Source organism: Chiloscyllium plagiosum, chromosome 2 (assembly GCF_004010195.1).
Source record: "Chiloscyllium plagiosum isolate BGI_BamShark_2017 chromosome 2, ASM401019v2, whole genome shotgun sequence".
In the NCBI taxonomy this organism is placed as follows: Eukaryota; Metazoa; Chordata; class Chondrichthyes; order Orectolobiformes; family Hemiscylliidae; genus Chiloscyllium; species Chiloscyllium plagiosum.
The window spans coordinates 11,794,441-11,809,267 of record NC_057711.1 but is presented as its reverse complement, the minus strand read 5'-3'; the positions used below and the strand labels follow the sequence as shown (position 1 = coordinate 11,809,267).

At 40.8% G+C, this 14,827-nt stretch overlaps 2 protein-coding genes across 8 annotated transcripts in view; one reads left to right on the top strand and one right to left on the bottom strand.

Moving 5' to 3' along the window:
• zfyve28 (zinc finger, FYVE domain containing 28) overlaps positions 1 to 477 on the bottom strand; it is a 206,765-nt gene extending 206,288 nt beyond the window's left edge. For all 4 annotated transcript variants that reach the window (XM_043704078.1, XM_043704105.1, XM_043704088.1 and 1 more), the window contains exon 1: positions 86 to 477. In XM_043704078.1, the coding sequence (XP_043560013.1) occupies positions 86 to 121 (36 nt within the window). In that variant the 5' untranslated portion in view covers positions 122 to 477. The remainder of the gene's footprint in view (positions 1 to 85) is intronic.
• Positions 380 to 14,827, top strand: part of cfap99 (cilia and flagella associated protein 99) — a 142,508-nt gene continuing 128,060 nt past the window's right edge. For 3 of the 4 annotated variants that reach the window (XM_043704129.1, XM_043704116.1, XM_043704137.1), the window contains exon 1: positions 380 to 1,121. The gene's annotated coding sequence lies outside the window, so the exon portion shown is untranslated. The remainder of the gene's footprint in view (positions 1,122 to 14,827) is intronic. The other variant, XM_043704124.1, reaches the window with a different exon arrangement.

Genomic DNA, 14,827 nt, shown 5'->3' with positions numbered 1-14,827 from the left:
AACAAAAACTAGATCTTTAACCCGCAGCAACATTTTGGACGCTGGCGATCGACAAGAGAAAGGCATCATTCAGCCTGGAGCTCACCTTGGGCTTGTAGAGCCACTTTCGGAATCTGTGCATGTTGCCGGCTGCAATCGCTGGAGGTCCCAGTCCACACGCGCGCGCGCTCCCGGGGGGGGGTGGGGGGTGTCAAGTTCACGCGCGCGTGCGCCCCGGGGGCGGAGGAGCGGGTGGCACCAGCCCACACACGCGCGCAAGCTCCCCCAGGAGTCGGGAGTAAAGCCCAGTTTTGTCAACAACCGACCCCCCCGCCCCACAGCTCCAGGCCCCCTCTGAAAGCAAGACCACGACCGCTTCCGCTCCCGGACGGCGGGCACTATCTGCTATCGCCAACCGTCACGCTGACATTCGAGTCACGACTTCTTCTGTCTCCTTCCTCCCAGGGAGGAGGGGGTGAGGAGGAGGTAGCATCGCCACGAACCACAGCACCATCCCACAGTGCACCGCTCGTACCGGATGTGGCTCTCAGACCACCAATTATCCCGCCTCCCCAGAGTGATTGGCACTTAGATTAACCAATCGGAGTGCGGCCCCGACAAGAACCTGGACAGCCGACCCGCTAACCAAAGACCGCGCTGGAAAGTATTTTTCCACAGAAATCGGGACATCGGATGCAAATTCATTCGGCTTTTATATCTTTTACTTTCTTTGTGTAAACTGGACCAATAAAACCAGCCAGTGCCTTTCGTGCAGCTTGTCAGGTTTATCTGGTCTGATCTCCCGGCGGACCGACGCCGTTGCCTGGAGACCTCCACAAACAACCGCTGAGGGCGTTGCGCCGTCCCCAGCGCAATGGCCGATGGGGGTTGTAGTCATTTCACTTGCGGTGCCCATTCACAGAGGCAATGAACGCGCGACTCGTGTACTACAACCCCCATAGTGCCCCGTGAGGCGCGAGGTGGGGGGAAAACCTCTCTCCGAGAGCGGTCGGACCTGTTTGTGACCGTTGAAGTAAGCGCAACGTTTTTATCTTCTCATTGAATCGGACTCGATCACTCGTTACTATCAGACTTCTTCCCATTCGGAGTTATCCGTTTCAAAATGTGGCGTATTTGAGCGAGTGAGTATTGACAGTTCAGTGCCAAGCTAAATGCTCGGGTTCAGGAGTTACCAAGGGGCTGAGTGCTTGGGATTTCAGAGTTCAGCTCCTGGTTTAAGGCAACATTATTTGTGCTGTTTGTTTTGCTAAATATTAGGGTCTTGTCGTTAGGGCTATTGGGAGTTTTGATTGAACTCTTTCACGAGGTGTGGGTGATTCTGTCCAGGAGAAAGTGAGGACTGCAGATGCTGGAGATCAGAGCTGAATATGTGTTGCTGCGCTTTTCCAACAACACATTTTCAGCTCTGATTCTGTCTAGGCCGACGATTGTTGTCCATCTCTGATTTCCTTGGACGGGAGTGTGGTAAGCTGAACACAGAAAGTGCTAGAAAAATTCAGCAAACTTAGCAGCATCTGTGGAGAGAGAAAAACGATCCATGTGCTATTAATATACCTACAGTGATCTGGGAGGGAACGAGTTCCAGTTTCGGTCGGGAATTAATAAAAGGGTTATGGGTCACATTATCGACCGCTATCTCCATCGCGCCTCTTAATGTAACGTCCCAAAGCAAAGTTAGATGGCGGGAGGGTAAGTGATTTCGGTTGGATGTGTTTTAAGGGTTCGTGGTAAATTAACAGTTCAGGTTCGAGTTCATAGAATCCCTACAGTCTGGAAACAGGCCCAACAAGTTGACACCGACCCTCCGAAGATTATCTCACCCAGACCCATGATTCGACATTTCCCCTGACTTATGCACCTTGCCTCGATGTCCCTGAACACTATAGGGCAATTTAGCTTTGGTCCATCCACCGAACTTGCACATTTATAGACTGTGAGTGGAAACCGGAGCACCTGGAGAAAAATCAACGTAGACACGGGAAGAATGTGCAAACTCCACAGTCGCCTGAGGTTGGAATCGAACCCGGGTCCATGGTGCTGTGAACCACTGACTCACCATCCCATTCTTAGGGTTAGGATCACGGGAATAAAAGAGTAGGAACAGGACATTCAGTCATTAAGCCTGTTCCGCTATTCAGGATGATCATGCTTGATTATCCACCGTATCCCCATATCCCTGTAAGTCACTTATATTTTAAAATCTGGCAGTCTTTACTTTAGACATGCAGTCATTAGAAATTATTAACAGAAGGAGGACTTTCAACACTTTGATCACGTTCCATCATTCAAAATGAATCATTTATTTTACAGTCCTTCAGCCCACTGTGCCTGCGCCAGTTATTAGGCATCCATCTATTCAAAAGATCTGATCATGGATTCATGGGTGCTATGTTTTTGTTTCAAATTCTATATTTCTAGTTGCTCCCAAATACCTTTTCTTCCTTTGCATACAAAATCTATCTATCTCTGCCTTAAAAATATTCAAGGACTCCCACCTCCACCACTTCGTGAGGTTCCATCACCCTCTGACTGGGATATCTCTTATTTTGAAATTTATTCCCTGGTTCTAGACATCCCAGCCTGGGGACACATCCTACCTATCTCTTTAAGTATTTTGTAGGTTCAATGATCTCATATTCTTTGAAATTCTAGAAAATACAGGCACCATTTCCCACATCTCTTTTCATACAGTTCTGGTGTAAGGCCATAAGACATAGGAGCAGAAATAGGCCATTAACCCCATCGTGTCTGTCTGGCCATTCAGTGAGATCTTGGCTGATCTGACAATCGTCAATACCACTTGATTGTGTTTTCCTCGTGACTCTTGATTCCCTTCCTGATGAAAAATCTGTGTATCAAAGCCATTCAGGACATCACTTTTTCAGTGGCAACAATTTCCTCCCAAAGATAAGGGAACCAAAAGTGCACACAGAACTCCAGTGCAGTCTAACCATGGTTCTGAAGCAAATATTGACTATTACAATACTCAAATCTTCTTGCAAAAAAGGCTGACATCATCAGAGTCCACTATCCATGCCTCTTTGAACAATCTGAGGTGAAGAATATTGGATCCCATGTAACAATTTTGAACTTAGGATGCTGAGGTTTGGTTTTGGGTAAAGATTGAATTTGGGTTAGAAGTTAGCCTTGAGACTATGGTTAGAATGTTTGCATTCAAAGTTGGTGGTTATTGTGACTGGTTAGAAACTATTATTGCCATGCCATTGTGAGGAGGAGAAAGGTTAATTTATATTTGCCATTTAAATACCTCACCAATTTATAAAACTAGAAATCAGACATTGGTCCATATTGACCACTCCATTTGAAGTATTTGAATGCTGGTTTAAATTGTTCTAGCTGGAAGATCAAATATATCTGTAATGATGAAACTGAAAATTGCTGCAAAATATGCTGTCAGCCCAATCTCAATTGAAGTTTTGGGCTTGCTGCAGTATTTTCAACTATTCTTAATAAATTTGAATTAAATTCTAGACTTTATTTATGTAAACATATGTATTAAGTGCAGGTCAGTTCAAATAATTAACCACCTTGCATGTCTCTCGCTTATAATTAAGCAAAATCTTCCTTTCTGCATTCTTAAGTTTAGATAGGATAAAAGATCAATCAAAGGTAATGTATTTAATCAGAATTTCAATTAAAACACGCAACTGGCAAATCTTTGTACAGCAACCAACTTAACCATTACATGTTAATTTGAAACAGTATAGAATAAATCACAGGTAAAGTGAGGACTGCAGATGCTGGAGATCACAGTTAAAGAGTGTGCTGCTGGAAAAGCTCAGCCAGTCAGGCAGCATCTGAGGAGCAGGAGAATTGACTTTTCATGCATATACCCTTCATCAGGAATGAGGCTCATTCTTGATGAAGGGCTTACGCCTGAAATGCCAATTCTCTTGCTCCTCAGATACTGCCTGACCGGCTGTGCTTTTCCAGCACCACACTCTTCGACTAGAGAATAAATTACAGGTAATGACTAAGAGCAACAATGAATATAGTTATCCAAAGCACAGGGGAGATCACAACACAGAACCAGGAATGGCAAAAGCCTTGAATAGATATTTTGTATCAGTTTTCACAGATGACACAGTTTAAGAGCATTCCAATAATTCTGAATAATCAAGTTACTAAAGGGATGTAGGAAATAATCACAATAACTATAACTAGCGAAAAGTAAACAAAGAAAGTAAGAGCAGGAATGGGCCATTCAGCTCTTCAAGTCTGTTCTGACATTCAATATGATCATGACTGACCCTGTATCTCAATGCCATGTTCTCACTTTCTCCTCACACCCCTAAGTGCCTTTAAAATGTAAAAATATATCTATCTCTTTCTTTAGTACATTCAGAGCTTGGCCTCCACAGCCTCCTGCGGGAGGGAATTTCACAGATTCATACCCTTTGAGTGAAGACATTTCTCCTTATCTTAACCCTAAATGGTCCAACCTGTATCCTGAGACTACAAGCTCTGGTTCAAGACTCCCCATCCCAAGAAGACATTCTCCCTGCATTTAGTTTGTCTAGCTCTGTTAGAATTTTATACATTTCAATCAGATTCTCCCTCATCTTTCTAAACTCTAATTAATACAGGCTCATTCAAACCAATCTCGAGAACACATGTGCCAGCCCTGGTATCAGCCTGAGTGAACCTTCAGTACTCTCGCTAGACAAATATATGCTTTCTTAAGTTGAGAGACCAACATTGCACACAAGACTCCAGGTTTGGCATCCAGGGCCTGTATAACTTCAGTGAGACATCCCAACTTTGGAACTCAACTCCTCTTGCAATGAATGCCAATCTAATTACTTGGGTACTAAACTGTTGACTCTATTTAACTTGTGTACAAGGACATCCAAATCCCTTTCAATATCCATATGTCTCAATATAGACCATTTAAATAATCCTGTTTTCTGTTTTTCCGCACTGAGATGTATAACTTCACATTTAACCATGCTTTACGGCATTTGCCATGCATGCGCCCATTCTCTCAACTTGTCTTTTTTTATTCATCCATGGGATGTGGGTGTCATTGACCAAGCCAGCATTTATAGCCCATTCCTAATTGCACAGGGGACAGCTAAGTGTCAAAAAGAGTCGCATGCAGACCAGACCAGGTAAGGATAACAGTTTCCTTTCCCTGAAGACATTAGTGAAACAGATGTGTTTTTCTGACAATTGGCAATTAATTTCAGATTTTATTTTTAATTGAATTCAAATTCCACCATCTGACATGGTGGGATTTGAACCCTGGTCCCCAGAACATTACTTGGATCTCTCAAATAATAGTCTTGTGATAATGCCACTAAGCCATCACCTCTCCTGCCTAAAGTGATCATAAAGTCTGCTTGCATCCACCTCACAATTACAATCCTGTACAATGTTCTGTCCTCAGAAAAATTGGAAATATCGCATTTGGTTCCCTAATCCAGGTCATGTATATATATTGTGATTAGCTGGGGCCCAAGCAGTGATCATTATGGGACACAACTCGTCACTCTACCTGTCAATCAGAAAAAGACCTATTTATTCACACTATTTCCTGTCTGTAAACCAATTCTCTATCCCATATGTTTTAACTTTGCATATTGACCTCTAATTAGGGACCTATAAAAATTTCCGAAAATCCAAATAAACAACCACTGTTTCTCCCCTGTGTATTCTTCAAGTTACAACCTCAGAAAACTCCAGCAGATTTGTTAAGCTTGATTTGACTCTTATAAATCTTTCACGCTGGCTTTGTCCATTCGCATTAATGTTTTCCAAATGGTTTGTTATCGTAACTTTTATAAATGACTTGATCATTTTCACCACTATAAATGTTAGATTAACTGGTATGTAATTCTATGTTTGTCCTCTCCCTCCCTTATTAAATATTCATATTTGCCATTCTGCTCTTGAGTCAATAGAATTTTAAGAGATGACAAACAATGCATTGAATATTTCCAGGATCACTTCTTTTCCTAGTCTAGGATGTCGATTATCCAGTGATTTGTCTGCTTTTAATCCTATTAATTCCTCTGGCACCATTTTCTTATCAATTCTGATTTCCTTCAATGCCGCCCTTTCATGGGACCCTTGGTTTCCTAATATCTCTGGGACTTTATTTGTGTCCCCTTTTGTGAAGACAGAGCCAAAGTAAATGTTTGATTCCTCCACCACGTTTTCTTCCATAGTAATTACCCCAGCTATTGACCTATAAGAGATCTACATTTGTCTTTACTAATCTTTTCTCTTCACATATTTTTTGATTCCACCATCAGGTGGAGTTTGCACATTCTCCCCATGATATTTATAGAAACCTTTGCAATCAGTTTCGATGTTCCCTACACACTCTCACATTCTATTTATTTCCCTATCTGTTAAAAATGTTTGACTTTTTTTGTCAATTCTAAAATGCTCCCAGTCCTCAGCACAGATGGACCTGGGAGTCCTTGTGTGTGAATCATAAAAAGCTAGCGCCAAGTTCAGCAGATTAGGGCAATTAGTTTTCGTAGAGTATATAAATAGGGATGTTTTGCTCGAAGTGTACAAGGCACTAGTCAGACCACAGCTGGAATACTATGAACTATTTGGATCCCCTATGCAAGGAAATATATACTGACATTGGAGGCAGTCCGAAGAAGGCCCACTAGGTTGATGATTCCGGATATGAAGAGATTTTCTTTTGATGAGAAATTGAGTTGGTTGGGCTTGTCATCATTGGAGTGTAGAAGAATGAGAAGACACCTTATTTAAACATTAAAAGTTCTTCAGGTACTTGACAGGGTACATGATGAAAGGTGTGTGGACAAGTCCAGGACCAGAGGGCAAATCTGTGCCAACCTCAGAGTAAAGGTCCCCTCATAACACAGATACAAAGAGGATTTTTTTTCTCTTGAGTCATGAATCTGTGAAACTATTTTCCACAGAGGCACTGTCACAGCTGAGTCATCAAGTGTATTCAAGGCTGAAATAGACAGATTTAAGGTCAGTAAGGGAATCCAGGGTTATGGGGAAAGACAGGAAAGTAAGTTCAGGAATATCAGATTAACCATGATCTCATTTAATGTCAGAGCTGACTTGATGGTCTGAATGGTCCACTTCTGAGTTAAAGAGTGTGGTGCTGGAAAAGCACAGCCGGTCAGGCAGCATCTGAGGAGCAGGAGAATTGACGTTTTGGGCATAAGTCCTTCATCAGGAGAGTCAGTAGTGTGCAAACTCCACCTGACAGTGAAATCTATACATATGTGAAGAGAAATGTCGATTCTCCTGCTCTTCGGATGCTGCCAGACCAGCTGTGCTTTTCCAGCACTACACTCTTCAACTCTGATCTCCAACATTTGCGGTCCTCACTTTCTCCTGCTCCTACATGTTATGGTCTTCAAACATCTGGGTTTCTAAAATGTACTCTTTCATATATCAACTAATGGTTTAGGCAGAGCCACTATTACATTCAGATGGTAGGTATAGACAAAGATGAGAATTACTTTATGCTTGCTTCAGAATTTTAAATTTCCATCAAATTCTTTACAAAATGAATTTACAGCAGGTGTTTATGTTTTAAACTTGCTCTTTTCTCATGCTGCAACATCAAATAAGATCCATTAATCAGTTTTCCAGAATCAATGCATCGTTGCAAATAATCTCAACCTCTCCATCTCATTAGATTAGATTAAATTAAATTAGATTAGATTTTATTGTCACATGTATGCTAGCACAGGGATAGAGGAGTACAGTGAAAAATGTACAATGTCTCCATTCCTGGCACCATCTTAGGTGCGAAGGTACCTAGGTACAAAATCTTAGGTGCAGAGTAAAAAGTAAAGAAACAAAGTTAAAAGTTAAACATTACAGTCCTTCTTGTGCTCAACACTTTCATCACTCTCTGAGTGAAGTTTTTCCTGAATTTCCTGCTGAAGTAATTTATGATTGTCTGATATTTATGACTTTTAGTTTTAGACATTTCCAGAAGTGGAAAGATATTCTTCATGTCTATCCTACTATATATAATATGAAAGACCTTTCAGCTATCTCTTTTCCCAGAGAACAGAGCTCCATATTTTCTCCCTCCTTTGATCAATGTAATTAGTTCCACATTAACCGTGCCAAAATTTCTCCAGAATATCTACATCCTACTTAGAGCACTGTGCATGTTTCCATAATAAGTGTGGTCTAACCAAATTTCAATACAAGTACAATTTTACTTTAAAGAATCTTACACAGAATGATGTGGCTTAGTACATTTGCTGAATTCTATTTTTGGATTAATGTATAGATGTTTACAGTGCTTAATTTTATACGTGTTTTGAATAATGTGAGTAATAAATCTTGAGAAACGTTTTTTGAGAGGTAACACAACTAAATGCCATCGCACAACAAAATAATATTTTCTTTCCACAGCATTTAGCAATGATCAGTTTCAAGCTGCTTTAATATTCTATCATAAATGCAAAATATTGAGAATGCTGGAAATCTGATATAAAAACAGAAGATGTTGGAAATACTCAGCAAGTCTGGTAGCATGTGGTACCAGAGGAAAACAGAATAATGTTTCAAATCTGTCCCCTCTCATACCAATTTTAATTATGGGACAGAGTACTGTAGTTCGAATTAGAATTAGAATTAGAAAATAGCAGTAGAGGATTCAAATAGTGCAAGTTGAAAGATTATCATTCAAGCATCCAATAGATGATGTTTGGATTAAAATGACTACAGCACATTCTTTATTTCATAGGAACAATGAAATTGAAAAGGGATAACTTTATTCATTTGGTGCAGGACTGCTAACATTTTCTATGGGTATCCTATCAAAAATTATTAAATCACGTAAGTTACAGTAATTACAAAGCTTGTCAACCACTTGGATTTGAAGGTAATAACATGTCCCATTTTAATTTGATGTGACAGTGTTGAAGGTGAACACCACTGCATCCACTAGTGATTGAACATCTGCTATTCTCTGTGTGGAATGGTCCGGTTTGAGTCAGTTGTTGCACCTGCTCTGTGGTTTGCTGTTTTCTCCATTTCTGCTCAGGTTGCAGAGGTGTTTTCTTTTCTGCTTCAAAGTAGAAGGAAACTAGCAGATATGGCAGTGCAACTGCCTCCCAGTCATCAATGCAGTTATTGAAACTATTCAGTCAAAAACAAAATATTCATGTTTCCCAATTATTGCAATAGCCCACCTTTGTCTCATTCCTGAATTAATTTCTCAGAAGGATGTGAGGGCTTTGGTGGGAATTCAAAAAATGTTTATAAAAATAGTTCCAAGAATGAGAAACTTCAATCAAATAGATGGATCGATGAAGCTCAGACTGTTTGTCTTAGAGAGAAGAAGATTTGGAAGAAATGTGAACATAAGAAATAGGAACAGCAATTTATACAGGTTGTGAATCCTGATCCACCTTGCAATACAATCATGGCTGATCTTGGACTTCAGCTCCATCTACACTCTTGATGTCAAGAGCTGTCAAACTGACCTTACTCCTGGACTTTAGCTCTTTTATTTATGCTTGAACCAAGGCTGTAATGAAATCAGCAGCTGAATGCCCCTAGTGAAATCCAAACTGAGTGTCAGTGAGCAGTTTGCTGTTGAGCAGGTGCTGATTGATAGAAATGTTGACTATATTGACAACCAGGTAAAAACAATGACTGCAGATGCTGGAAACCAGATTTTGGATTAGTGGTGCTGGAAGAGCACAGCAGTTCAGGCAGCATCTGAGGAGCAGTAAAATCGACGCTTCAGGCAAAAGCCCTTCATCCACCTGATGAAGGAGCAGTGCTCCGAAAGCTAGTGCTTCCCAATAAACCTGTTGGACTATAATCTGGTGTTGTGTGATTTTTAACTTTGTACACCCCAGTGGAACACTGGCACCTCCAAATCATGACGATATTTTCCTTCACTTTCCTGATTAAGAGCAGACCTATGGGCGGGTATTGACTGGATTGGATTGGTGCTGCTTTCTGTGTACAGGACATAGCTGGACAATGTTTCACATTGTGGGGTAGATGCCAGTGTTCAAGTGTGTGAGTAATAGGGTAGATATTTCAGTAATGTTCTATCTTGTGTGGTATCTTAAAACTGCTCCCTTGTTTTTAATTCCACAGCCCTAACCCTAACAATCCCCTTTATCGTCTTGAACATTTCAATTGGATCACCTCTCATTCTTGAAACTTTATTGCTGGAACAGCACAGCAGGTCAGGCAGCATCCAGGGAACAGGAGATTTGACGTTTCGGGCACAGGCCCTTCCTGAGGAAGGGCCTGTGCCCGAAACGTCGAATCTCCTGTTCCCTGGATGCTGCCTGACCTGCTGTGCTGTTCCAGCAATAAAGTTTCAACTTTGATCTCCAGCATCTGCAGTCCTCACTTTCTCCTCACCTCTCATTCTTGTAAACTTCAGACAATATAGACCAAATTAACTCTACCTGTCTTCAAAGGACAACCCTCTCACTCCAGGAACCAATGTTCACTGTACTGCCTCCAATAAAACTATATATTTCCTTAAGTATGAAGACCAAAATTGCATACAATGTTCCTGGTGTTGACTCACCAAAGGTAAAAGCACATTTGCTGCAGCACTTCTCTATTCTTTGACTCCAATCCCCTTGTAATTAGGACAAACATGCTATTTACTTTGCTAATTACTTGCAGTACCTGCTTGCTAACTTTCTGAGATCATTGTATGACTTGAGCGAGTTCTCTTTGATCAGCAACATTTATAGCTTACGCAACTGTTTATGAAAATGTTCTGCATGTCTATCCTTACGGTTAAAATGAATAACCTGACAGTATCCTCATTCTACAACACCTGCCAACTTGTTACCTACTCACCTCACCTTTTATACGTCTTCACATTTTTTTGGTGTCCTCCTCACAATATACATTCCAAACTAGTTTTGTATGATCTTAGTATGATCTAGCTATCCCTTTGTCTAATTCTTTAATATAGATTGTAAATAGCTGAAGCCTCAGCACTGATGTTTTGCAGCATTCCACTTATCACAGTCTTCCACATAAAAATGCCTCATTTCTCCCTTTTCTCTGCTTTTTGTCCATAAACATATGACCAGACAAACAAGGAGCAAGAGCACCATTCAGTGCTTTGGGCCTGCTAAGCCATTCAGTAAGACCATAGCTGATCTCATTGTGACCTCTAATCCTCTTCCCATTTATGCTTGATAAACTTTAACTCCCTTGCTTGACAAGAATCTGTCCTGTCAAGATGCCTCAGGAACTTAATTAATTAATAATTGTTTGAATTAATTCAACTCTTTCTCTTCTCAACTCCATTGGATAAAAGCCTAGCCTATCCATTCTATCCTTGTAAGACAATAAGACGTAGGAGCAGAATTAGGCCATTCTGTCCAGCGAATCTGCCCCACCATCCAGTAACGACTGATATGTTTCTCAACCCCATTTTCCTGCCTTCTCCCTATAACTTGTGATCCCTTTACTGATTAAGAACCTATCTATCTGTCTTAAATGCACCCAATGACTTGGCCTCCACAGTCTTCTGTGGCAATGAGTTCCACAGATTCACCATCCTGTGGTGGAAGAAATTCTTCCTCATCCCAGTTCTAAAGGGTTGCCCCTTCACTCTGAGGCTGTGCCCTTGGATCCTAGGCTCTATTACATTTTCTCCACATCGACTTTATCCAGTGTCAGTAGTCTGTAAGTTTCAATGAGATCGCCCTCTCTCATCCTTCTAAGCTCCATCAAGTACAGACGCAGAGTCCTCAACTGCTTCTCATATGATAAGCCCTTCATCCCCAGGATCATTCTTGTAAACCTCCTCTGAATCCCCTCCAAGGCCAGCACATCTTTCTTTAAATATAGGGTCCAAAACTGCTCACAATATTCCAAATGCAATCTGACCAGAACTTCATCAAGCCTCAGTGGTGCATCCCTGCTTCTCTAGATATTGATTTGGAGATGCCAGTGTTGGACTGGGGTGTACAAAGTTAAAAATTACACAACACCAGGTTATAGTCCAACGGCTAGTATGCTTCCAATTAAACCTGTTGGACTATAACCTGGTGTTGTGTGATTTTTAACTTTCTAGATATTAGTCTGGTAAATCCTCTCTGAATTGCTTCCAATTCATTTACATCCTTCTTTAAGTGTGCTCAGTACTTCAAACCTCTATCTATCCTAACATAACACTCAACTTATGAATCCTTACCTTGTGTGTTCATACTTTTTTTGTGGTGAATGAGTTTGGAAATCAAGATATAGGACAACAATTGTTGCCCCATCATCCACCCAACTAGGTACATCTTCAAAAAGCTCTAAAAGTTAGGCAAACGGTTTCCTTTTGTAAAGTCATGTTAACTTGTTCTTAGGCATGTGATGGTTTTTTAATGTTAACATTTCTTTATTAATAGATCCCAGCACATTCCAGGCTAACTTGCCTGTAGTTTGATGTTTTCTCTCTCTCTCTCGCTCTCTCCTTTATTCAATAGTAGTGATGTATTTGTTGACTTCCAATCTGATGGCACTATTCCAGAATTTAAGGAATTTGGGGAAATCATAGTCAGCACATCCACTATATCAATATCCCTCTCTTTTCAAATCCTAGAGTAAAGGCCATCACATGCTGAGAGTTTGTCTAATTTTAGTCCCTTGCCATTCTCCAGTACTTCTCCTCAGCTGATATTAATTGCCTTAATTACCTTCTTTTGGTAAACTCCTCGGCTACCCTCTGTTTCTGGTATATAACTTGTAAAACTGAGCTGTGAAGACAGACACAAAACTTTTGTTCCATCTCTCTGCATTTTTTTCATTCCCCTAAAGAATTTCTCCTGTGTATGTATGTCATAGACGTTTCAAAATCACAATGTCTGGACAAAGTAGATAGAGAAGTTGTTCTCATTAGCTGAATGTTCAACTATAGGATAATGATTTCAGATGCTTTGCTAAAGAACCAAAGAAGACAGAGTCATAGAATTTTAGCAGCTTGGATAGAGGCCCTTCGGCCCATGATTTCTGTGACAGTTATCAAGAATCTATCTGCTTTAAGTCCCTTTTTCTAGCTTGTCTGTAGCCTTGTATGCAATGGTATTTTTAGTGATCATCTAAATACTTCTTGAATGTTGTAACTGTTCCCACTTCTATAGTAAATGAATTCAAGAAACCCACCACACTGAGTGAGAAAACTGTTCCTGAAGTCCCCTCTAAATCTCCTGCCCTTTTACCTTATATCTATTATATCCTAGTCATCGATCTGTCCAATAAAGGGAATAATTTCTTCCCATTTAACCTGTCTTAGTCTCTCATGATTTTGTACACCTCAGTCAGAAACCTCTGAACCTTCTCTGTTCTATGGAAAACAGCTCCAGCCTATCTAGTCTCTCTTCATAGCTGAATCGTTTCAGGTCGGGCAACATTCTGGCGAATGTCCTCTGAACCCGTTCTCCAGCAACCACATCCTTCATATGATGTGGCAAGCAGAACTGCACACAGCTGTTGCCTAACTAACATGATACAGTTTCATCATAATCTCTCTGCTCCTGCACAAAAGAACATCAGGACTAGAACCAGGTATACCTCCTCCAACCTACCCCACCATTCAGTACAATCGTGGCTGATCTCAACTCCACTTTCCTGCCCACTCTCCATAACTCTTCAACCAATTATTAATTAACCATCAGTTTATTTCCTCCTTAAATTTACTTAATGTCCTGGCATCTATTGGGGTGATGGATTCCACAGATTCTTGAACTTTTAAGAGATGTAATTTCTCCTCATCTCTGTTTTAAATCTCTCACACCTCATTCTAAAATTATAACCTCTCATTCTGCATTACCCACAAAGTATTCTATTTAATGCCTCGACTAATAAAAGATATGTATCCTTTTCTGTCATTCCTGCTGCTTTCAGGCACCTGTGAATGTGCACACCAAAGTTCCACTGATGTTCTGTTCCTCCTATGGTCCTACCATTTTTGTGTACTCCCTTGCCTTGTTAGTCTTTCCAAAATGCATCATGTCATGCTCTTGAGGATTAAATTTTATTTGTCATTGCTTTGCCCATCTAACCAGCCCATCTATGTTATATCGTAGTCAAAGGATTTCTCTTTGCTATTTACTCACCACCAATTTTCATGTCATTTGCAAACATACTGATGAAACCTCCTATATTCATGTCTAAAGCATTAATGTACACCAAAAATAACAAGGGACACAGTACCAAATCCTGTGGAATACCACTGGACACAGGCTACCAGTCACAAAAACAGCTTCTACCACTACCCTCTGCATCCTGCCACGAAGCCAATTTTGAATCCAATACCTGAATTGCTGTAGATCCCATGGGCTCTTTCTTTCTTGATCAGTCTCCTATGTGTGACATGTCAAAAGCCAAAGACATATCAAAGTCCATAAAGTCTATATCCCTGGATGACCATCATCCACACATCTAGTCACCTCTAAGAAAATTCAGTCAAATCTGTGAGGTATGATCTCTCCATAACAAAGCCAGGCTGACTACTGTTGATTAATTCTTGCCTCACCAATTTTTTTTTAATCAAAGGTTACAACCTTTGAGGTCCTGCTTTTCAATTTGCTACCTAGCTCCCTAAGTTCTTGTTGCAGGACCTCGCCACTCTTTCTGCATTGGTCATTGGTACCAATGCAAACTGCGACCTCTTAATGTCATAGAGTCATAGAGATGTACAGCATGGAAGCAGACCTTTCGGACCAACCCATCCATGCCAACCAGATGTCCCAATCTAGTCCCACCTGCCGGCACCCGGCCCATATCCCTCCTAACCCTTCCTATTCATATACACATCCAAATGCCTTTTAAATGTTGCAATTGTACCAGCCTCCAC